The 25,790-nt window shown below is 35.7% G+C and overlaps 1 protein-coding gene across 4 annotated transcripts in view; it reads left to right on the forward strand.

Moving 5' to 3' along the window:
* The window catches only part of LOC131038845 (uncharacterized), a 50,289-nt gene extending 39,686 nt beyond the window's left edge, over positions 1-10,603 (forward strand). Inside the window, exons 2-9 of one of the 4 annotated variants that reach the window (XM_057971404.2) lie at positions 873-1,037; positions 2,711-2,982; positions 3,118-3,778; positions 3,873-4,072; positions 4,173-4,417; positions 4,520-5,461; positions 5,891-6,003; positions 9,815-10,603. In XM_057971404.2, the coding sequence (XP_057827387.1) occupies positions 2,720-2,982; positions 3,118-3,778; positions 3,873-4,072; positions 4,173-4,417; positions 4,520-5,457 (2,307 nt within the window). In that variant the 5' untranslated portion in view covers positions 873-1,037; positions 2,711-2,719 and the 3' untranslated portion in view covers positions 5,458-5,461; positions 5,891-6,003; positions 9,815-10,603. Of the gene's footprint in view, positions 1-872; positions 1,038-2,710; positions 2,983-3,117; positions 3,779-3,872; positions 4,073-4,172; positions 4,418-4,519; positions 5,462-5,890; positions 6,004-6,288; positions 7,342-9,552; positions 9,621-9,814 lie in introns of those variants that run through there. The other 3 variants (XM_057971402.2, XM_057971401.2, XM_057971403.2) reach the window with 3 other exon arrangements.
* The last annotated feature ends 15,187 nt before the right edge of the window (positions 10,604-25,790 follow it).

Genomic DNA, 25,790 nt, shown 5'->3' on the forward strand with positions numbered 1-25,790 from the left:
TCAGTCATGGACGTTAATATAAGTTATTTTTTCTTTCTTTCTACATTGTGATATGTGTAAGGGATTAGACTTGGACCCTGGAAAACATCATAGTTCAGTTGATTGAGATAGTCAACTTTACTTATGGTTGTGTGAGTAATGAAGTGCTTTGAGACATGTTTTCACTAACATCAAGAAGCAAACATGCATAAGCAGAGTGAAAAAGCAGAACAAAGGAAAATGAAATGTGTGGGGAGGCTTAGGAATGAACTAGACATAATGGGGCTCGCACCATTTGAAGAAACAGCCATAGTTGATGACTTGGCATGTAGAAATCTACAAAGGCAGGCTAAGCTCGGTATGAATCTGTACAACAAGAAATAGGTTTACCCAGATTGGTCCGACAAAATTTGAACTGGTCCCATATAGGACAGAACAATAGAGCAAAGCACCCAAGAAAAGTTGAATTGATTTCTCTTACATCCCTTTCCATGGAAGGCATTTATAATCCTGTGCACAACTTTTCTGATGACTTGGCATGTAGAAATCTACGGAGGCAGGTTAAACTCAGTATGAACCTGTACAACAAGAAATAGGCTTACCCAAATGGGTCCGACTGCATTTGAACCTGTCCCATATAGGACAAAACAATAGAGCAAAGCACCCAAGAATAGTTGAATTAATTTCTCTTACATCTCTTTGTTTGGAAGGCATTTATAATCCTGTGCGCAATTTGGCTACTTGCTTGTAAACATAAATATGCTCCTTGGGGTCAAATATAAGAACTGGAGAGTTGAAGTTTGAATTTTTGAGGTAGAAGATGACTCTATGGCTGAGTGTATCAGTCAGGCTTATTGATTAAGCTAGTGTTTGATGACAAGGTAAACTTGTAGAGCATTGCAGAAATGTTGGAGAATATTCACAAACATTGTGAAAGTGCTGGAGAAGGACCATAATGCATTTGAAGGATCAAATTTAACAATTGATTTGCAAATCTTGAAAGATGATAGTGGAGAAGCACAACCCACCCCACTCTTTTCGAGTTTTCTCACATCAGGGTAAATTCTTTTGTGAATCTCTCTTTTCATACTAGTGTGTCTCTTATTTGCTTCCTTTCATTCTATTCAACTATTTGATATATTCAAACACATATGGAAGGATATACAGAACATATTCAGTTGATTGCAAGCATGGTATTTGTTCCTAACATCAAAATTTACTGTCTCATATAAGTTAAAACTTCAACTACTCTTTGTTGCACCATTCCTATTGTGATTCAGATGGATGACATGTTGATAGTAGCATAAAGGTGTGTGAAATCTGATTTAGAGCATTGCAGGCATGTACACAATTTCAATTTGAATATAAGATGTAGATAGCTGCTCATACCTTTAGTGAAGATCAAACTTGAGCCTTATGCACGTTGGTTTCAGTAGCATATTTGTGTGTTGGGTTGGCACATAAGTAAGGCAAATCTGAGTTAGTGAATCATACATTTGAATACCTATGTCAATATGGATTACTAAGGAAATAGTAAACATTAGCAGAAGTTTCCAAACAATAGGATATTGTATGACATGATGCAATTCATGGTGTAGACATCACATTAACAACACGACTACAGATCATGCCCCCACAATTTAGAATCTCTTATATGGAAGTTGTCATCAAGTAAGGACATATGAAGGCCGATTAAATTGCTGCCATTGAATGCCATTTGAAAATTACTATTAGAGGAGGATGAGCCACAAAGTAACTTCAAACAGAATAAACATTCATTTCATCCATGACTTACACAATCTAGCATTATGGGCAACAGTTCTCAATCACGGTTGGCTTAAATAATGAATTTTTGAGTTCTGATTGGGCCACATCTGTTCCAACTCTCCAACTGGTAGCAATTTTTGTCAAAGAAAATAGATATGTTATTAAATGAGGCAATGTCTATTTGATGCCTGCATTCTATCCTAAAGATGCCATTTGAGGATGGCTTTTACAGAGGAACGACGTAAGCGAAAATGTAATGAGCATGCAACTTATGGCTGACTTTTACCATTCTGTATCTTGGGCCATATGTTTCCCTCACTGTGGAATGTATACATGATTTTGTTAGCAATTTGGTGGTGTTATGGTTGTCGTCAACATTTGCATGGTTTGCATAAAAACAGTAGAAACATCAAAAGGGATATGCTTATATGGTAATTCCATTAATTGGGTTTAGCATCCAAAATAGCCTGCAGATGCCATCAAATCTGAGATTAATATGAAAATGCAGGGCAAACACATAAATATGGGAAGAAATTCAATGGTAGAATTCTATCATGTCTAGCACTCATTTCTGGAATTACCACCCTATTTTCATTTGGATAGAACATGTTATAGGTGTAAAGAATAGATCCATGCTTAGTAGGCTGCTTTTCTTTTTCTTTTTTTTTAAATGTGTTTTGCTCATAAGCGGTGAGCTGTGAGAATATCTGTGCAGTCTACGGATCTAGATGTCAACTGTCTTGGTGTGTGATGTGACTAAAGTAAATTTAGTTTCAATTCTTTTTTTGTTTCAATAGTGTTGCCCCCTTTTATATCTTGTATGGTGCCTCATATAGAGGAAGTTTGCACAGTATTCTTCTAATTCTGTAATGCTACTTGGCTAGAAGTTTTTCTGTACTATTTGGAAAGCTTTCATGTTTTTGTTGGTACTCATATATGGTATTTTCTGGTTTGTTGTATACAGATACCAAGAATGGAGGATATTCTTAACCTTCCTGTGCAAGATCCACCTTGTGCAGAATTTTCGGCAGCTCTTCTGAATTGGGTCAAGGTGGAAGGTGGTCGTCAAGGTGGTGATGATATTGCTCTCATACCATTTTCGAGGGTTGGGGATTTTGTGAGAGGAGAATCAACTAATGCTGATTGTCCTGCAAGTTTCCGCATTGAATCAAGGAGGAAGAGAGCAGAAGGCAGCTTGAGTAGGCCTAGGGTTGATGGTTATCTTGAGTATACCATGTGAGTTTCAAGTTTTATGAAATATAAGTTCCTTCATTGAATTAAACTTAACATATTACTGTTATAACTACTAAGTCATTTAACGTGTCTTCATTTTAGTGGATTTTGCTCTCTTAAATTTTCACATCTATGCAGATATTGGTGCTCATATGGTCCAGAGGACTACAGGGATAGTGAACCTGGGTCAGGTGATGGTAGTAATAATAAACCGTCATCTGGGAAAGGAAGTAGGCCTGGACGGAGGCATATGATGAGAGGTTGCCTGTGCCATTTCACAGTAAAGCGCTTATACACTCGCCCATCTATTGCACTTATGATATATAACCAAAGGAATCACGTAGACAGGACAGGCTCACCTTGTCATGGGTCACTTGATAGAGATGCTATCGGAACACGAGCCATGTATGCTCCTCGAATTTCAGATGAGCTTCGCCAACGCATTATGTCAATGCTATATATTGGTATTTCTATGGATAACATAATGCAAAATCATAGCGAGGAAGTGGAGAAACATGGGGGTCCTAGCAATCGTGATGATCTTCTCACTAGGAATGATGTTCGGAACATGGAGAGAGTTATCCGACAATCAACGTATGAACTGGATTCAAATGATCTATTGAGTATACGGACATGGGTTCAACGGCATCAGAAGTATGTATTTTTCTATCAAGATTCCTCTGTTAGCGAACCCTTTATATTGGGGATTCAAACAGAATGGCAATTGCAGCAGATGATACGCTTTGGTCATAATAGTTATATAGCAGCTGACTCTACCTTTGGGACTAACAAGCTCAGGGTCTGTAATTCCTCCACACTTCCTATGTACATTCTCTCAGTCATATTCATATAGATATATGTGCAATTTATAACCCTGGCTATTGTATATGCAGTGTCCATTGTATACTTTGTTGGTCTTTGATGTACATCAAAATGCCCTTCCTGTTGCATGGATTATATCTCCTAGTTTTGCAAGCCATAGTATTCACAAGTGGATGGGAGCATTTTCTGATAGAGCTCGCACCAAGGACCCCAAATGGAAGCCTTATGCATTTATGATTGATGATGCAGCTACAGATATTTCTGTAGTTAGGTATGTTTTCCTGACTCAGCATAAAGAATGTAACTATGTGTTGTTGTTGCTGCTAAAAAGGTGTTCTCAGAGTTCTTGACTTTCATGTCCTCATTTGCAGAGATGTGTTTCAATGTCGAATTTTATTATGCCTATGGCGCATTCGTCGTGCATGGCTAAAAAATATTATAAAAAGATGTAGCCACATTGACGTGCAACGGGAGATGTTTAAGCGCCTTGGAAGCATATTGTATACAACACGGAATGGACCCACTGCCATGGATGCTGTAGAGGAATTTATGCAAGTATTTGTAGATCAAAATGCTTTCTTGGAGTACTTTAAGATACAATGGCTGCCAAAAATAGGTAACTGTCGTTCCAACAGTTTTAGGTTTTCTTCTCAATGGTGCCATGGAGAATCTTGACATTTGATAATGCTGATTTTTACCATCATATTGTTTTTTACAGAAATATGGGTCACTGCAATGAGGACTCTGCCACTTGCAAATCAGGAGATGCATGGGGCTATTGAGGCATACCATGCTAGGTTGAAACCAAAATTGCTGAATGACTTGCAGAGTGATGCATGCCAGCGAGCGGATTGGTTAGTGCATACTCTAACTACTGAGGTGCATTCTTATTACTGGTTTGAACAGTATGCTGAAGAAAGTGGATCTTTCAGAACTATAAGAGATGAACTTATTGTTCCCACTTCATGGCAAAGGGCAATACAGATTCCAGATGGAGATGTTCTGCTAGATGAAGATGATCTTCGCTATGGTAAAGTTGTTTGCCAAAGTGATCGTACACGAGCATATATTGTGTGGAATCCGGGCTCGGAGTTTGCATTCTGTGATTGCAATTGGTCAAGGTTAGGAAACCTCTGTAAGCATGTTATAAAAGTTAACATTATTTGTCGCAATCATCACTTAGCCAGGCCCTCATTGTCCCTCCAGACATATCGTCAGATAATGCTAAGCCTGTTGCAAAATCCACCTGATGATCCTATTGTTCTTGATCATGCAATAGTACATGCTACTCGCATGCAACATGATCTTAAAGGATTGACTGATTTATCAAATCAGGGTCTACTTCAGCCTGTGCTTCAGGTAGAAGCACATTGTCATGGTTTACAGAATCCCCAACCACAGGCAGTTCCATCTGTTGACAGGATTGCCAAGAGACATAAAACTTCCAGCCCCAGAACAAATGTGAACAATGCTCTGATAGACCTAGCAGGACAGAACAGCGTTGCTACTAATGTTCACAGCATGGTCAATAGCCACATGAGAGATGTTGTGATGTTTCTTGAATCACAGCCAATTGAAACTCGACGGACAATGCAGGATGATTTGAATGCAGCCGTCAACCTTGATGACAGGCAGGAGATGAATGCAATAGATTGACCTTGTGAGTTCACTGCAAATTTCCTTTTTATTCCATTGCATTCATATGTAAACTTAAGATGTGTGATGATTTGCTGAAATTGTTTTCCTTCCCACAGTACAATAGTTAAAAAATTAATATGATTTGCACAATCATAGTTTGCAACAGAATATTTTGGTGGTGGGTCCATCATGAATCTTTTGGTGTTTTTTAAACAAATATGAATGGCCCTAGTAGGAATGATTTGTACGAATTAGCATTGTGCTTGCAGAGGTTTTTAATCTGTATTGTTTTGATTGGCCTTTTTAAACATTGGCTATGTCTTTATTGTAACTAATACCTTAAATATAACTGGAAGAGGGTCCGACTTATCCTTTTCTGTCAATTTTGCAAAACATTTTGTGAAGCTTTTATTTGTTTGGATGGTAATGTGCATTTTTGGTCAATTTTCAGATGCACGGTTGTGTCAGAAAGATGATGCCAAAGTAAAGTGCATAATCACAAATCAAAAATGCTATATTGCTGTTGCAGCTAACTCAAGAGTCTGGTTGCAGCTTAATATCCAAGTAAGTTTTATCGTTCTCGTTCATTCTCATCTGTGCTGTGAGCTTGTTCTTGTTTTGCCTTTTACCATGCATATTCTTTTCTTTTTATTATTTTTGGAGTTTGTCCAGTTTTTCAGCTAGAATTGTAGACTTCCATCCCTTTTCTGCTTACAAAGAGTAATCCAAGCTTTCTTTTCCTGAATGATAGCTTGGGCATCTATAAAATGACTGTCATTTGTCAAATCAAGTTTTTAGCATAGCATTTCAATAAATCATACGTATCTTGCATGTAATTGTTGGCCCAAGGTTTGCCGTTGCACCAAAAGTTCGACCTGTTAATGCCCGATACAAACACCAGAGATAATCAAGTCATGGGAGGCAGTTAAGCCATGTCGCAAATCCCCCAGGACGGTGCTGAACTACCAAGGGGACAAAGGCACCAAACTTCCAACAATCGCCCCCCAGCATGATTGAGGGATTCGAACCCATGACTTGGGCTTTGATACCACTTGTTGGCCCAAGGTTTGTCGTTGCAGCAAAAGTTTGGCCTGTTAATGCTCAATATAAAGTAAACACCAGAGATAAACAAACCACAGGAGGCGGTTAAGCCATGTTGCAAATCCCCAAGGGCGGCTTTGAACAACCAAGGGGACAAAGGCACCAACCTTCGAACAGTAATGAATGGTGCCACAGGTGTTTTTGCTTTTACTTATATGAGTATCAGGCTAAGCCAAGCTAGTTTGAGCTTTTGTTTCTGTTATTTTTATGTAGTTCTGAAATTTCATGATTTATATGACGTATTTGCCTCCCTGTGAGAAGCAATTGAACTAGATAGATTATGTCATTTTGTTTTTCTGTAATAGTAAGTTCTAATATTTAAACTTCCCATGCAATATGCTAGATGGTTCAAGCAAACTGTCATGTCTAAGAACTGGAGCAATATTAGATATTTCACTGTTTATATTCTGTGAGTGACAAGATGTCTCCTGTTTTTGTAGGTTATGGATGTTGTATTGTGACTGTTGTTGATGTTTGATGGATGACTTTAGTGACCCTTGAATATTATTTGGATGCCATGCATGTTATTGAGGAATCAGGCAACAAAAATGTTGTCAACAGTGGGGCTACAAAATATGCACCCACTAATGGAATAAAGGATTTCATGACATTCAATATATTTAACAAGATATTATATGCATTATGCAGAAACCCACAACTGGAATTGACTGTATAAACAATGGAAGAGTGCAGATTTTGCAAATAATAACTTATCTAATACACATTAAACTATGAACAAAAAGAGGGCATAAACACAAAGACATGCAAACTCAGAAACTTATCCTGAGAAAACCCTTTTGGGAAGAAATCTAGCCAGAAATCCAGTGCACTCACTATATTAATTCAAAGAGTCAAACGAGATTACAAATGCAATGAGACGTTTAACATTCACCTTAGATTTCTACATACCAGATGTTGGAGTTCCAGCAGCATCTTCTTATGCAAAATCTTCTTAATAGTCAACCAAAGACAACACCCAGTAAAAAAACAAATTAATGTGTACAAGTGTCTCGAGATGTCTCGAGATGGACGCTCAAGTTGAGACTCTTCAAGTTCCAAGAATTTTCCAACTTACATGTAAGTTCCTTTGTTATAGATTCCCTTACATGCCCATTTGTAACTCGCATTATCGTGCTCTTACAAAATAACCTCCATGTCATATCCTATAATCCAAGTGGTGAGTTGTGTCATCTAAGGAATCTCATGGTTTCCTCTAAGTGGTGTTCTATTCCATAAGGGCCAAGGATTACAACACATTAAAATATTAAAATACTTGCAAGGCATGCAATTTGTACAATACACCCAGTCTAGATATCCTAACAAATAAAAGTTATGTACCCTTATGAGCAATGATAAATTTTGCATGGACATGCATTTTTCTGATTAGTGGTATTTAATTCTTGAGGCATTTCAAGGGTAATAATATGTTCTATATTATCTAAATAATAGAATGAATCATAGAATCCAGGTCCAGATTTGCAGGGAAACTTAATGCTTGTCACTGATAGGAACTTGTTCTATTGCACTATCCATATCATTCTAACACTGCTGTGTGGACCACAGATAGCAACATAGTGCTTGTTTGGAACCATAAAGTTGAGATCAATATCTCATGCATATGCACCTTTGTCATTGTTCTTTAGCCATAAAACAGTGTTTCACCCTGGCAATACTTGACGTTAAAGACATTTACAATGCAAAGGTTTTCTATGAACTAAATTTGGTGCAAATCACTCATTTGTAGTTACACGCATGGCTTTTGTGTGGGTGTCCCTTCTTGAACAATTATGACAGAAATCTGGCATTGTAGTTTTCTGCATGCAATTTTATTGCACTTGCAATGGTTGCCATTTTTTGTTGCACTTTTTGTAACGAGTTTCATGAATATTTAGTAACTTCCTCTGCAGAAGTATTAGTCATAACTTTTTCGATGGAAAGGGGGAACTTTTGCATACACATTGTATGAAATCATTTGTGGTCCATAGGCCAAAGAAAGATACACAACCAAGCAATGTTTATTAGAAAAGTTTGTTTTCTTATACATATAAAATGGAAACTCAAACATGGTGATTACTAATAATGAAGTATACATCAAAAAATATACAGACTGTTGAAATGTGATGGAAGATTCTCTGTCTTTGGGTTAAAGGTAACCTTTTATCAGTTTACCTTTTCAAATTTAGAGAAACTGACTATAGCATATCCTATTCCTGTTTATTCCTGTTTTAGGTTTGCTCCTTCAAGTGTTTAGATGTTTTTCACACCTTAAGCTCCCTCTGGTGCTTAGTTATTTTTCATATCTTAGGTTCCCTTTTCACCCTAGCTCTTTCCTAACTTTTCCAAATGTCTTTTTAAGAGCCATTGGCCCACTTTAGTCACATTTTTACATAATATAATGTCTTTTTTCATTGTGTCTTCTTTTTGTGCTGCCATTTTGTCCGTAGCTTTTTGACGAGCATAAATTCCCTTTCTTGAGTTTCCAAGTATAATTGATTGTCACCTGAATTTGAGTCATTGATTCTATGTATCACCAATTGGTATACAAATCACTACTAAGATAATTTTAGGATGTTGAATTATTCTGAATTTACTCCCCATTTGCGCACACAATATATTTTTTTATGCAGCAGCAATTGATAAGCATACTTCGCAAGTTAAAACTTGGGAGTTCTATTTTGTTGCAAGAATGAAGGATCATTTGGATATGTTTGTTTTTTTCCTCTTCTTAGGAGATCAAATTCTGAGTTCATGGATACCGTATTTAAATATTGTATTTACAGCTATCATATTTCTATATTGCTTTAAAAATAGAAAAATTTCATTCTGAAAATTACCAGTTACTTATTTCCCTAAAAATCAACATCTTAAGCATTCATGAAAGATGTATTCCAGTAATGGATTTACAGATGATATTCATATACCTTTTTTGTCCTAATATCACTTTCTATTGTCTTATTACAAAGTTACTTGAATTTTTTCCTTGATAGAAGCTCTTCCTATGTTTTTTCTCAGGGCCATCAAGACCTAACTTTTAAGTTTTAACCTGTCTAGTCATCGTGCAAACATAGATTCCTGGACTGGTTAGTAACTAGATGGCATGTAATCTGATTTTGTAGAGTCTTTCTTTTTCGCTCCTGATCAATACGCTTATTCTGTGCACATGGTTTACAATTCTTTTGGAATGATCAGATTCATATATTGATATTTCATTATGGATGTTAGTCTTAAACTTCTTTTTTTCTAATCATCCCAAAAGCATTCCATTTTTCTTTAGGTGCAAATCATCTGCGTTTGGAGCAGCAAAGCAGCCTGCAGATTATGAACAACCCAAATGCCAAATTCATTGTAATCTCTGTTGACAATTCTATAGCTTATCAAGTTACCAATGAGTTTTATCTGTACAGTACAGCATATTGTCGGAAAAATTCTAATTGTAAGGTTAGGAAAAGTTAGATTGCACAATGGACTTACATAGGACAGATGTACCTTAATCGGATGATGCCAAGATAACAATTTTTTCATGTGAATGTATTCTCTTTGCGACATTACTTTTCAATACTCATGATTTTATCTAAAGCACTAATGATGTAATTCTACTGATGTTGGAAGCACTCATGGTTGCCATTATATGGTGGTTTTATGATGACCAACTGAATAACATTTAAGTGAGCCAACAGAGAATCTTCTGAAGCCATTGCCCGACATTGATGGATGGAGGAATGTATGAAAGTTATAGAGAGTAAGAAAATGACGAGCAGGGAGGATGTTTTTAACTTTTTGTTTGAAGGATGTTGGCATAAAGTATGCTATGACATGTGCATTAGCAACTTAAAATTTTTAGGAGGAAGCTGATAATCAAGGGTTACTCGAAAAGGATGCATTCTCATGCATGAAAGGGGAATATTATTGGAAGGTATAGACATGTGTGGGCACTGTCAAAGGTTTTAAGGAAGGCACTACATAGTGTGAGCCAGGGAATGGTCAAATTAGTCAGCAATTGAATTATTCATGTGTTGGTTTTTGGCCTTGTAAAATCAATTTTTTATACACTGAAGTTGAGCTATTTTTTCCCAACCCTTTTAAGCTTCCATTTATAATTATTCTTAATAAAAGTTATTTTTGGGACTAGACATTATTTATCTAGTTGTTTCTTCCTTTTGTTCTTTACCTTTTGTATTCGTAAAGTCAGCCAATCTGATTCGTGTAGTTCCTAATTTCACATTTTCTTTTTCTGTTTTGTTAATCTACTATTTATTTACGTGTTTATGGAAGTGTTCATAGTTCATTGCAAGCTTAACAAACTACTCATTATCTACCACATTGCCCTAGTTCCAAGATATATGGTGCAAAATAATGTTTTTCAATTCCATCTTCCCCCAATCTAAGACCTCAACATGTATAATAATACAAATAGAATTGCAATATTCTCTTTATACTCCATCTTCCACCACTAGGTTGATGTTTTTTCTTATCTTATGCCGTTAAATATTGTAATATAACATGGATTATGTGGGTCATACTTTACACGATAATGGTCTTTAGCTTTAAATATGTTAATTAAATAACATACTCAAAAATATCCTTCCAAATAGGGAGACAATAAATGGTATTTTTCTTTATTTAATCTCTAAGTTACTGGGTTCTTCTGTTTTAGCCCAGGTCTTGGTACAGGTACTGTTTGGATAAAGGTAAAGGTATGGTTCATGCATGGCTTTGGTTCTTCCTGGGTGCTTGGGTTCTCTGTGGGTGTGAAGGACCCACAGAGAACCTAGGCACCCAGGAAGTACTAAGGGCCGTACCCAAGCATAGTTTTATAAATCAAAATCTCAGTTTCACTCTCACAACTTTGTAACATCATTTTTTATCAGAATATGCCAGCAAGCAAGCAATTAAATATCGTTTCAGTTGCATTTGTGAGCTATACATATGAACATGGGGTTAGTAAACTTTATATTAGCATTACTGAGATTGATTTCAGTGGATTTACATTATGCATATGTAGCAGCTGTTTGCTTATGTTTTGTTAAATTACTTTCCTTGTGTTGTTAATGATTTGGCATTTTGTCAAATGTTTGAAAAATGAAATTGAACCAGCTTCTGCACTTGACATAACTAGTGGTAGTGGCAATCCAATTGATTATGGTTCAAGTGAAATTGAACCAAATGTTGATATTGACCTTGATGCTTCCGATGAAGAACATGAATATTAAAATTGATTATAATTTGAATTTTTGTTGTGTAATGATATTTTGAGACTTGAGTATTTTCATTTTTGCAAATTATGAATGAGGTATCAAAACATTCCTTTTTTTTATATTTATTCATATTTATAGGCAGTTATAGATTTATGAGTATCACTCTTATTATAGTTATACACTGATATAGTTTATATTTTATAATTTTGATGTTTGAATATATATATATATATATATATATATATATATATATATATATATATATATATATATATATATATATATGGGCATACCTGTAACTGTACCCAAGGAATTTTTATTTTTTATTTTTTTTGCTGTACCCACAAATCCGTATCCGAATTGGTAACTTAGTTTAATCTTAATGAGAGGGAAACTGTGTTTAATCTTTTATTTTTTGACTGAGAACTAAAAACAAAGGCTATACACTAAATAGAACTAGAAGGTTTGAACAAGAGCTATAAGATCTAAGACAGTATAGAGTAGAACGAGTTGAATCTCTTAACCTTTATGAATTGGCCTTTGGATGTAAATATACAGATCTGCCAATAAGTTAAATTTCTTTCTGCTGTCTGAAGATTAATGCGATATAGAAATTAAACTTTTCAACACTGAATCTGCTCTTGTGTTTTCCTATTATGTATGAAAATCATCAACAGGTTCAGCATTTGGATTCTTCATTCTGAGGTTTCTGATTTTCATTTTTTCTTTTTGCAAATAACCCTTCTAACTGAAGATTGAGCTCTATATTCAGGTGATAATGTGGCATCTATCTTGTAAAAGTTCTCACTATGCTTTGCCTTCCTTGCTTGAAAATATTTAAGCAAGCTACTTCTTAGAGTTCAACAAGTTACAATCTCATGTAGGCTTTTCATACTTTATGTATTTTGGTAGAATGGCTTTGAAGGCAGGAACACTCTACTTTTCTGAACAGAATGTTTCTTGGAGCTCCTCTTAAGTTTTTGCTCTTATATTCACTGTTGGGCTGCTTCTTGTGTACTCTGAAACATTTTAGGATCCTTTCCAGGTGTCATGTTGACCTTATAGGAGTTTCTAAGTGATTAATAGTTGATCTCTTTCTGTTTTACTTGGAGCTTGAGAAATAAAAACTAAAAACTCTTATTTTGGCTTTATACTTCCAATTTGAAATTTTGTGTTTGGATCTTCAAAGTCTCTCCTGAGCTCTTTCTCAACCTCCTATGGACTTGCATTGCAAATTTTCTTAAGGTCTCCCTTTTGTGATCACGAATGTATAAAAGAAACAATACCTTCCAATTTTCAGGTTTCCTGACACAAGGAGTTCTTTGTTCCACACTTACTGAAAATTTGAAATCACAATCAACTACATGTTTGTTTCCTGACATCCACCATCAATTTCTTAAAGGTTTCATGTGTTATTTTTTAGGCTTTTCCTTGTTGTATGAGATGTCTCAAGTTGCTTTTTAGGTAGACAAGGTATCATTTTCATAATCCAAGACATACCTTCATGTCAAGCCCTTGAACTTAAGGATGCTATTATTTGGTAAACCATTTCTTGTGCTGTCCTCTACATTGGTCCAAATGCAGGTTGATACAGTTCTTTGTTTTGTTTTTTCTAAAATCAAGAAGAATTTAGCCTCCTGTACTTCAAGGATTCTCTATCCATAAGTCTAGTAGTATGCTCCACAGTTAAGCCCGACAAAGGGGTTCAAGTAATTGCTATAGGCACTGGGTAAAAATCTATGGCTTGTGGTTTAATGAATCCTAAACGCTGCTGCACAACCATCAGTCTTGTTTTAAATATTTTCCTTATTTAGCATTCATCAGAAACTCCACTTTAAAAGAGCTGCTTGACCAAAGGCAAAGCTAGTGCTTTTGTTAAGTCAAAAGTGATTCTCCCAAAGTATAGAAATTGTTTCCTTGGAGGTTACATGGCCTGGACAAAGACTCTTGCACTTGCAAAAATTACATTAGTAAGAAACATGGTAGATTCTCATAAAAGTGGGGTTGCGTTGTTGAAATCTTACATAATCTTGCAAGATCTCACTAGGATTTACCTTGACAGGGTTCTTCCACTTGTAGATTCTCACAGCTATTGGTTTGATGTGTTTTACTGGCTATGCCAAAGTTCTATCAATTAACAACATAAAAAATTGTACGATGCCGTCCTCTATTATAACAATAAGGATATAGATGTGGGAAAAGATTTTCCTAGTTAAACTTAGGAGAAAGATGTAGCAACCTCAATAGACAACCAAAAACCGCAACAAATTTTTTCTTTCAAAGTGTCTAACTTGGTTCACTGATTCTCAATTTTCTGTTTGCAGAAACAAGGTATCCCTTGGACAAGTAAACCAGCTGCCTTCAATTTTGTTTGTACTGGTATAACAAGTTACTTAAATCCCCAAGTAACCAAACTCTGATAACTGCCTATTGGGAACTCCTATTCCAAATTTATCATCCAGTTTGACTAGGAAAAGTCTTATATTCAATTTGTCTATTGAACTAGACTACTTCAGAGAAAAATGAAAGAAAAAAGAGGTCTGATATGATTTGGGATCCAATTTGCTTTTCACCTTGATTAAACCCTGACTTGGCATTTAGAACAAAACTGAAAAGCCTACCTGATGGTTTGATGATGGGTACGTTTGCCACTTGTCCTCATTGTGCAGTGCAATATCACATGGCACAATCATGCACCAACCAACTCAGCTAATGTGTTTAAGGGAAAAAGGCCCCAAGCTCTAACAAGATAAATGGATGTAACAACCCACCCTTTTTTTGTTTTTTTTTTGCAATATTAGAGATGCAATTAAAATGTTTTCGACAATTTCTTATCACCTTAATCTTGGAGTGGGCAAGGTGAAAGAATATGGCGTCTCCAACCACACACTATTTACATGAATGCGGTAACATATGAGATGGCGGCAAGCTGACCAGAAAATGCAGGTGGTAGAGCTAGCCTTATTGACACCTTTTTGGTGGACTGCATGATATGACATGCAGGCGGCAAAGCCAGTCTATCAACACCTCTTCAATGGACTGTGTGTATGCAATGCAAACCACTAGCAGATTTTCTAAGCTTGACTCAGATCAAAATGGCTGATAATGCCTACTTGTTCATGCGAAACAGGCTGAATGTTAAATGCTATAATTGTTCGTGGTAAACTGTCCATCTTACGAAACAAAGGATTTGGGGCTTACTACTGTTTGGGGTTTACAATATAAATATATAATGCATTACAAATCCACATTTGGGGAAATAAATTGCTGATTTAAACTGATGCAAAGTTCTGATTGCAATTTTAGACTGCTGCTACATTCAAACTGGAACCAAATAACATGGATAAACAATGTATTCGAGTACCCAACATGAAGTATACTTCTGAGTATTTGCAAGGCTGAAATAGATAGCTGGCCAGATGCAGGTCTGAACTGAGATTATTTGCTGCTGGTATGTTTGGTATAGCAAGTGCAAGGTCAAAGAAACTCATCAAAATGAACATAGAAGTTCAATGCCAAAATGATAAACTGATGTTAGGGGTGCTAGGTGCCATCACAGCACACCAAACACTATAGAGATGGAAACTGCAATGCATCCATTGGTTACTCACATGCCCGGCAAACAACATCAGGGAGTAAATAAATATCAACATAACCCTTCAAATTTAATCATACTGCAACTTGCAAAAGGTATGGCCTGTTTAGGAGGTACAGTCAGCATTAAGGCACTGATACAGCCTGCACAAAGGACCTCCAAAATCATCCTGCAAGACACTTAAAACAACTGAGGTATTCAAGCAAATAACATCTTATCCTTTGCAAATCAAAACACATAAAAAACGTCCATTTTTAACAACAATTTGGAAAACCTCACTTGGAGGCACAATTGTGACTTGCGCATGAAAACGTCAGGTTCAGCTTGGAGGTTTTTTGTCCTCAACAAATAAGAACTCTCAAACTTCTCAGAGAAAAAGCAGATATGAAAATTGTTAACTCTTTTCTCTTCACATCTCTTTTTATAAATTTCTTGTTGAATAAAATAATAATTTTCCTTTTTGGCTCTATATTCACTTTAATATTTAAAAATCAATTCTAAGAGTGCAAAGGACCACCTTTTCCCCCCTTGAGCCTAATGCCTCTCTTTGCACAACTTAAATTCACTTTTTACCTTTTCAAATAATTACTTTTATACCGAAATCGTGCTTGGAGGTCTAGATTGAGGTATGGGTATAGTCCGGGTTTTCACTTGGGCTCGTCTCGGGTGTGGCCCAAGCACCTGGGTTCCTGTGGGTTCAGTCAGGCCTTCTTCAAGCATGCCCTCACTAGGCTAAAAACAGACAAATTGCCTTCCATGGTGCCACCACCAAGTATTCACACTTCGACATGTTTTTTAGAGGCTATGAGAAAGTACGATCTAGATGGCTTTTTTTCCAATGACTAGACCGACCAAATTCTACAAGAACAAAATGCTGGCGAAGAGAATAACATGGATGGTTGTGCTTTAGAGGGACTATGTATTTGTCAAGAAGATCGACATTGTTCTTTGACAGATGGATATTTTTGTAGACCTAGGAGAGTTTACCCCAACGCCAGAGTTTGTTTCTTCATTTGATTTAAATTAAGTAGCGATAGCGAGTCGTGGTGCCATTGTTAAACCCATGGGTATTATTTCGATAATTCATGAGTGCGATTTATTGACAAGACACTTTTTTTTTAACTATTTAAATATTTCGTATCGACATATTTAAATATTGTTTATTTTGCTTACAATGAGACTTCAAGGAATTATTTAGTCCTAAGCATGTATTAAATTTTGAAATAAAAATGTGATATATTATGATTTTTGCAAATTATGAGTATGATATTATGAATATTTATTGGCAATTGTGGATTTATGAGTATCATTCTTCTTATAATTATACACTAATATAGTTTATATTTTATAATTTTGATGTTTGAACATATATGTGTGTGTATGGACGTACTTGTACCAAGGAATTTTTCTTGCCGTACCCACGAATTTGTACTTGAATCGGCAATGTAGAATAATTGAATAAGCTATCAATTAAAAAATATAAGAAATGTTATTTTTTGATAACTTAAGCATCCTGAAAAAGAATTGGGGTCTTATTAAAGACCAAAAGAAATAGGCTATTGATCCAGGGTTTGCTAGGTTTTTTGGCTGTGATTAGTTATAGGTTGTCTTTAGTTTATGACGGTTTCTCTAAGACTTATGTTTATGATCTTATTTGTCCTGCATGTCTATTATATGCTTGGATGGTTAGTTAATTACCTTAGGAGTTATGTTTGGCTTAGATACTCTGATGGTACTTGATCAGTTTTTTATTATGTTTGTTTGATGGTTGTTTGGTGCCGCTAGCTGTTCTGTTCTAGTGGTTGTTTTTTGGTTGGTTGTTGAAAGATCCCCAACTAAAATCTGATCTGAATTTGCTGATAGTTTCAAATCTTAATCTTTGACCAGCGATAAGGATGATTGGATTCTGTTTGGTTTTTGAATTGTTTCTAATTTTTTTGTGGTTTTTAATGCCTTGTATGGAGATGTACGCAAGAAATGCAATGAAAGAATTGACTGAAATAGAATTGAATATTCTGAAAACTTTTAATAGAAGCTACAAAAACAAATTTTGGAAGCTTTATTATCTAGAGAGAACAAAGTTGCAAACCAGGTGATCCCACGCCTATCCTAGAATAAGGGTTTTATTGACAATTTGCAAAATAATGGCTTCCAATGCAATTCAACTCCTCCAATGAGGTTTATTCACCATAGTAATAATTAATTAAAACAATTTGATGATCAGACAGGAGATCTGAAGCTTATTCCAAAAACTTGCCAAGAGACTCCATCCAAATTGCTACCAAATCCTTCATAATTTGCTGATTGCTTCCAAATGCTGAGATTTGTCTAAATTGATTGCCAAATTATCTTAGCTATGCCCTGACAATGATTTTACCAACAATTACTGCTTCAAAAACCCTCCCAATTATTTATTTGAATCTCCAGGCAGCTAAGGATAGTACGGCTGTCCAAAAATGCTTCCAATCTGCTGGAAAGTGCCAATAAACCGCCCAGATCTGAGCCTCAACCTCTGAAATTGCAGAAAGATCACACAAACCCTCTGAAAATGGTCCTCTAGACCTGATTTGAAGGTTTCCTTGAGTGCTGACTTGATAGATTTGGCTGGGGTTTCGTCCAGCCTGTCCACAATTGAAGGATTTCGTCTCCAATTTGGTCTCCAAACCTGCTGTACCTGCTATGGCAGCAAATTGCAGAGCAAAAACAATAAAATCTCCAAAAATAATGATGCCAAGTTTTGCACGTAGAAGCTTCCTTATGCCTCCCAAACCTAATTCGAAGTTCCTCTTGGCATCTAGAAGATTCCAATGGAATCTTAGGCCCTCATAAAAGTTCGCCTAATAGAGGGGTCAGCTCATCATTGAAAGTGGGGCCACCTTTAATAACATGTTACTCAGGAATATGAGGCAAGGTAATTTCATAAAGTTGTTTTATAATAACTTGTAACTTAACTTTTTCTATTTTTAGAAAAAGTGCTTTTATAACTTTAATTTATAAAGTTACTTTATTAACTTACCAAAGTCATAAAAATGACTAAGTATAAGATTCCCTTTGGCAAGTAAATCATCCCCAAACACTAGAATTCACTTGTGGAGATGGGTGTTAGGTGAATTTCCCATCCCGATAGATCACTCAAGAAGTGGGGACATTACAGCTGTTTTGTGTTAATTGTATGAGATCGGCCCCCCCTTCCTTGCTTAATCAAAAATTTATTTATTTAATTTTCTTTTCTTTTTTTTGATGCCAATTATCTTATGGGAAAATATAGGAAATAAGGTAATGGCCACGAATTTGCTTACGTGTGAGAAGGAGACATTACAATGGATATGTGAGGAATTGAACTCCAACATGGAAGATTTCTTAGCCTTTGATGAAGGTTACCATTATGTGTTGGCAACTTGTTTAACCCAATAGCTTCCAAACATAGATGATCAACCAAAGCTTCATCATCTAAAGGAATTAAATTGTGACTTCCAAGGGGTTTTCTATTGCTTCAAATATCTGTAATAGAAAATCTACCCTTGGTTAAGCAAAGATTGGTGATCTAATTGTCTTGAAGGCTGAAAGTCTAACTCGTTTGATAGCTTTGGTAGTGGAATAGGATCTAGATGTCGATGTATGTTGAGATCTTGTAGTGAGGAGAGAAACTTTTAAACCAACTCCTGAGTGAAATGATGCAATTGAGACCATGGCACTTATCATGATCTCGTACCACCAAATCAATTTAGCTCTAGAACAAGGATATTTAAATAGGTATCTTCACTCAAGCGATGGTGCTAAGGGGGATGAATATTGACACAATTTTGTGAACATAGACAAGAACATGGCAGGTTTTGTACCATGAAAACACAAGGACAAGAATTTGCTCTTGTGATTTGGCGATACGATAGATACCTTAATCATTTTGAAAAAAAATCTAAAATTTGTGAGTAGAAATAGAGGAAATCAAAAGGGAGATTTAAGGACTAACAAACATCATTTGGGTTCATGAGTTTGCTGTGAAAACTAAAGCTTTACTTGGTTTAAACTCAATGTTCTATTGATAATTAACTACTGAAGATGATAATGAAAAATTGATAATTCATGAGTAACAAGGATCTAATCAATAGAGGGAACATTTAGATCTACATAAATACAATGTTGGGATCCTACAAGTCTTTAAGACCCATTTTGTCCTCTTGGATTGATCCTCTTAAACAATTATAGGCTTAGCAATCATAGATCACAAGAGGGACACTAGAGATTAATTCCCTATGATGGTATTCTTTATTTTTACTTCATTTGTAGATATAGAGTAAACAAAGGTATAGATGTTCTTAGTACATGCATTGCTACTTACATTATGAACTTGGATTCATTATTGCAAAGGGGACCACATTCTATCTACATGATAAGAATTTGAATGTCATCTGATCTCCATGAGTTCTACGTTATGTGTCAATAGGTCTTAATCACCTCCACAAGGTTAGCCTCACCCAAATTTAATCTTTCAAATTATTACATCAATTGTATTATGTTGGTTTTAATTAGGGTGAAGAGCGGATTCCAATTGTCTAAGGCAACATTGGAATCTGCCCTTAAGGGCTGGGCCTTCTCTCACGCCACATTGTGTGTCTCAATACCCAAAATGAAACGTCCTAAGGCATAGGGCTGGACCCAAATACCAAACGTGGGAAAAGCAATTAAGAAAATAATATTAAATTATTTTGTTGCAAGCCGACCTAGATGTTTACCGCCAAAAAGGGGAAGATATATATATAACAACTTCAAGATGAAGTAAGACATTCATACACACATTACCAGCAAATGCGATATGCTCTTCTACTTTAGCGATATGCTCTCCTACACTTGGCGAATTTGCTCTTTGGCGAACTCCAAGGACATTTGGTTATAATTCTGCTTCAGCCTGTTGAAGTCATCTTCTGCTGATTTGTTCCTTGGTCATCTACAACTAGGGCATCATCCTCCATCACCTTGGCAACTTGCTGTTTGGACAGCAATCAGAATATTGTATAATTCATAATCAGATCTGAGGATCTCTTCTTGCTGGGTTTTTCCTCCTAGAAGGTTTTCCCAGGGTAATGTTGTCTTGTCTCATTCATATGGTTGGTTGCTTGCTCTCTATCATTTACTAAGTTGAAAACCCTAACAACAAACATCTATTTTCTGAGTTTATTGTTAATCTGAAAGTAAAACTAACATATTATGCTACGGGTTGGAATCTTTCCCCAATAGATCACAATAATTTTTTTTGTTGAAACAGTTAGAGATAAGAGGTATTTTCTACAACATGTTGAATTATGATATTTATATCATGATTCAAATGTGTAGTTTTTGAGTCACTCATTGACCCATTTTTTCATGAGTGTTCACAAGAGCCTATCTCTCATGAGAATGAATGGTTCACTTAGCACGAATTGAATGTAATGACCCCACTTTCCTGGTGGTCACTCAAGATTATAGATTCGCCTGTTAGCCATCTCCGCAGGTGAAATTCAATGGATAGGAGGTGAAGGAGATATAGACTTAGCCATTTTTTACGTTGGATGAGATATTAGATGGCTACTTTATATTATAATGTTATAAAGTCACTTTATATTTAATTGGTAATATTTTATAAAAGTGACTTATAAAGGGGATTATTAAGTCAAGTATATAATATCTCATTATAAAGTTACTTTTTCTATAATTAGAAAATTTTATAAAGCAACTTAATAAGAAGGGGTTAATAAAGTTAATGGTGAATTAGAAGATTACTCCTTGGGTGCCCTTTCTAGACTTAATTAAGGAATAAAATTTATTTTAATGATGGCCGCACTCATGATTATTAAACCCTCAACTTGGGTGCCCATTTGGAGGAGGAATATTCTCTTGGAATCATGGAATTTTGGAGCCCTAACTTGGGTGTGGCAATTTGGAAAGAAAAGAAGATTTTGGCATTCTTGTTATTCATTTGTTGGAGCTCTCAGTTAATTTTCAGATCTGCACGGAAAAAGAAGCTTTGGAGAAGTATTGGGGACAAAAACCTCCAGTATTGTGGTGTCGGGACGAAATCCCTCTCACCAAATTTGCAAATTGGACATTCGGGAGACTACTTTTCAGGTCATTGAGGACGAATTTCAGTAGATTTCAGGGTTTAATCAGCAGTAGGTTGCATTTACAGTGAATTGGAGAAGGTTTGATGGTCAACTACAACAGAACTTTCATCATTTATGCCAGCCGTACCTCCTTCAGCTAAACCGTACCATTCTTATTTAGCTTGGAGTTTGGTGAAAATAAAAACAAGGGTTTCAGTTCTGCAAACTACATTGATTTTCATTGTTGGTGATAAGGAATAATATTGCAGCAGTTATTTAGGAGAAATAAGGTCAATTGTGATCAGAATATTCAATAAATCAGGGAAATTCTTCAAACCTGGAAGGGTTCACCTGACAAGAATTCAGAATTCCATCTGGGTCTGTTTAGTACTCCTCAAATTGTTTTTGGTAATTTGTTCTAGAGTCAATAAAGTCATTTGGAGTTGATTCCACACTCAGCAAGCTATTACATCAGCATATATTGAGTTCAGTCAAATAAGGAGGCTCAACCAGGCAAGCTTAGGACTCCTGGTATGCAAATTTGCACCTTGAGCGTCATTCTTGTCAAATTTACATTGCTGTAATAAAAAATCAGAGTTTTGATTTTTAAACTCAGAATTAGTTTAGTATTTTATTTGTATTGCATCTATTGTGCAACATTCTAAAAGTCAATAACACGCAAGTTATCCTCAAAACCTCAAACTACATTAAAAAACCAAATTTCCAACCGTTGGTCAAAGAAATCAGACTTAGAAAAACTTATTAGATTGTTCCAATCAGCATTCAGCATTTTTCATTGGATCTAGGTGAAGCATCAAGACTTCTTGGGAGGTCACCTATCCCAATATTGCTCCAACTTGAGTGTGCTTAGATCGAAGGTCACTTATCCCAATATTAATCTGAATTAAGTGCGTTTAAGGCTTAAGCACAAAGCTTGCCCCAAAATCAGGCCTAGTTAGCTTGCTACCCCATTTGCAAAACCTTTAGCAAGTGTTGTGTCTTATGAACCATTCATTATAGAGCCCCTTTAGCTCACTCATTGACAAGTAGGAGGTATTTTTTGCCATGTGCCAAATTATCATATTTATGTCAAGATTCTATTGCATAGTTTTTGAGTCAAACTCACTGACCCATGTTTCATGAGTAGTGATTCACACAAATTCATCTCTCATAAGAATGATTCTATGGTGAAGTGTACTTGAGTCAGAGTAGTTTTGGGCTGAGTGACCTCGAAAATCCTGATGCTTCACTCTTGTGAGCATCAACTATATGCAATGAGTGCCAGGTGGATCATTTGTTCTCATGAGAGATGGGTTTGTGTGAACCACTACTCATAAAATATGGGTGAGTGAGTTTGACTCAAAAACTATCATAATTTGACATGTTACGGAAAAAACCTCCTATTTGTCAATGGATGAGCTAAAGGGGCTCTATAATGAATGGTTTTTAAGGCACAACACTTGTCGAAGGTTTTGCCAATGGAGTAGCAAAATAAGTGGGCTTGATCTTGGGGGAAATTCAATGGCTGTGTGTTGGAGATGGAATGGTATTGGGATCTGTGACCTCTTGGGAAGACTTGATGCTTCACCCCTGCGAGCATCACCCCTAATGACAACTCCCTTCACTAAAAAAAAACAATGATGTAAAACTCAAGCCACCATGCTGTTAATTTTGACAAAAGCCAATAGAACATGAAGTTGCTGACTTAACGGAAAGAAAGTAGTGTCCTTAGATGACCAAAATAAGTCAATGGCACTAGAAAACAAATCCTTTAGAGAACACGAGGGATTGAAGAAGCTTTAGAACAAGGCAAAAAGCTAAAACTAAACAAAAAGTGTAACATTAATTTTTTTGAAATAACAAGATGGTAGGGGAACCCAAAATGGATAAATCCTAAACATGTCAGGAAGTTAAAGTCATGAATAACAAAACATCATAAATAACCATGAGAAAGGAAAACCCATTTCTAAAGAAGATAGGGCTTTTGAAGGTCACAATTGAAGGTGGAAGTTGTCTTTGGTTTGAATCATGTGACAAAGGACAAACACCCTAATTATCGACCACCACTAAGGAGCCAATGCCATATGTAATGATATTTATGGAAGAATGTCATTTCTGGCAAAGAACATTTCTTGGAAACATAGACCCATCATCCATGGTTCATCTTATAGTAACATAAATGAATGGGTATGGGAATTGGTAGATGAGCTTATGAATTAAGTTACATCAAAGTCACCACATTTAGAACAGAGAAAGATTAAGAATAAAGGTACTCCAATGGCTGCACAAGGAGGAGGATGCCTCACCTACCTATCACCAATTGGGTGCTTATTTGTAGCGCTAGGGGAATCTTAACGCTTCCAACCATTGAACTAGTCTGGAAGGAGGAGGTTATTAATCGGATAGTTAGACTACCTTATACAAGTGGGTGCTTTATGGTGACCGATTCTAGAAGATGAAGAGCCAAGAATCTCATCTTTGATTCAGATAAAAGAGAAAGATAGCAAGCAACCCTTTTGAATCCCTACGCCAGCAATAAGCTCTTCCATTAATCTTATAGTAGACAGGGTACTTGAAGATAAAGTGCTTCTAAGTCTACATCTTGAAGGGAGCAAAGGCAATAAGTTCTCCCATTAATCTTATGATAAACAGGGTACTTGAAGATAAAGTGCTTCTAAGTCTACATCTTGAAGGGAGCAAAGGCTACATATCCTAGAATTGGATAATGTGGTGATTATCAGCTGCGAAGGGAGGTTATGATTCTTAAGTTTGTTTAAAAGGTTAATTTTTTTCTTCAAGAGACTGAGAGCTTAACATGTTATCAAGAAGCTACATTCCTAGACTACTAGATACCTTTCTCTTGTGCTATCTCATGAAGAAATTGGAGGCTTGACATTTGTATATGTTGTAATTGACTCTTTTGTAGATTTAGACATTATCTAAGCCTTGGGAATGTGGATCAAGTTCCCTATGCATTTTTCTCTTCTTGGAAGGTTCATTGCATCTCTCCTAGACCAGTCCCAAATTCTTATTGCGCTATAGATTATTTGCGAAGGTTACTCATTTTTAAAGAACTACTAAACCTGAATGTATATTGACTAGTCTTTGGAATTCTTGGATTGTTCATACTCATAAATGACTGCATGTATCTTGCCATTCATTATATGTTTAAAATTACACAAGGAATTAGTGATGAAATTACGTAGAGAAACAAAAATCAAAGCCTGTGCTTGTTTCCAGTCTGCAAGAGTTTTCCCCAGTCAAATAAATGGCCTATATTCATCTTTTTCTTCTGCAGGACGATAAGTTTTACATTTTTTTAATTAGTTGTAGATTCTTGGTGTGGTGAGTTATTGTGTTGGAATGTTTCATAAGGTTTTTTTCATTTACATCTGTTTGTGGTTTCTCGGTTTCCCAGAAATTAAAAAATGTCATTTCTGAAAACGTTCTCATTTACTGGTCTCTGGTAATATAAATTCTATGATTTATCAGTTCTGTAACCATCTGCAACATCCTGAGCATATATATTATTTTATTTTCTAAGTAAAAAACAGAGCATTTCTGCTCCAGATGATGGTTTGTTCAAAGGTTCAAACCACTTAAAGAAATATATTCTGAAACTTGTTCTCATAATTGATGGAATGACAATTTGTTCCTGTGTAACCAAATTTTCTGAAAGCTCTTTATATGTCTATTTTAGGAGAATAATTTGTTGGAATGTTTCATAAGGTTTTTTTCATTTACATCTGTTTGTGGTTTCTCGGTTTCCCAGAAATTAAAAAATGTCATTTCTGAAAACGTTCTCATTTACTGGTCTCTGGTAATATAAATTCTATGATTTATCAGTTCTGTAACCATCTGCAACATCCTGAGCATATATATTATTTTATTTTCTAAGTAAAAAACAGAGCATTTCTGCTCCAGATGATGGTTTGTTCAAAGGTTCAAACCACTTAAAGAAATATATTCTGAAACTTGTTCCCATAATTGATGGAATGACAATTTGTTCCTGTGTAACCAAATTTTCTGAAAGCTCTTTATATGTCTATTTTAGGAGAATAATTTGTCTTGATACTTGGTCAAAGGCTGTACCAAATAGGATCTCAATTATGAACTACTTGACATTCACAAATGTAATTGTTTGATTTTTTTTGGGCTTTGTTAATTCTTATCACTTTTTTGTCTGTGATTCTAGTCTTTATAAAATATTGGATTAATCCCTAGGATTTGAATGAGATAAAATATTGTTAAAGACTATCTTGTTTAACCATTCCTGGATCTTCTCTTTGTACTCTTTGACAAGTATAAACTGTTCCTAATCTCACAGTTAAATCTATTTGATATAGCATCTTTCTTTATTTAACTCCTGGACAATTGTTGGAT

Source organism: Cryptomeria japonica, chromosome 9, assembly GCF_030272615.1.
Source record: "Cryptomeria japonica chromosome 9, Sugi_1.0, whole genome shotgun sequence".
NCBI classification, from domain to species: domain Eukaryota; kingdom Viridiplantae; phylum Streptophyta; class Pinopsida; order Cupressales; family Cupressaceae; genus Cryptomeria; species Cryptomeria japonica.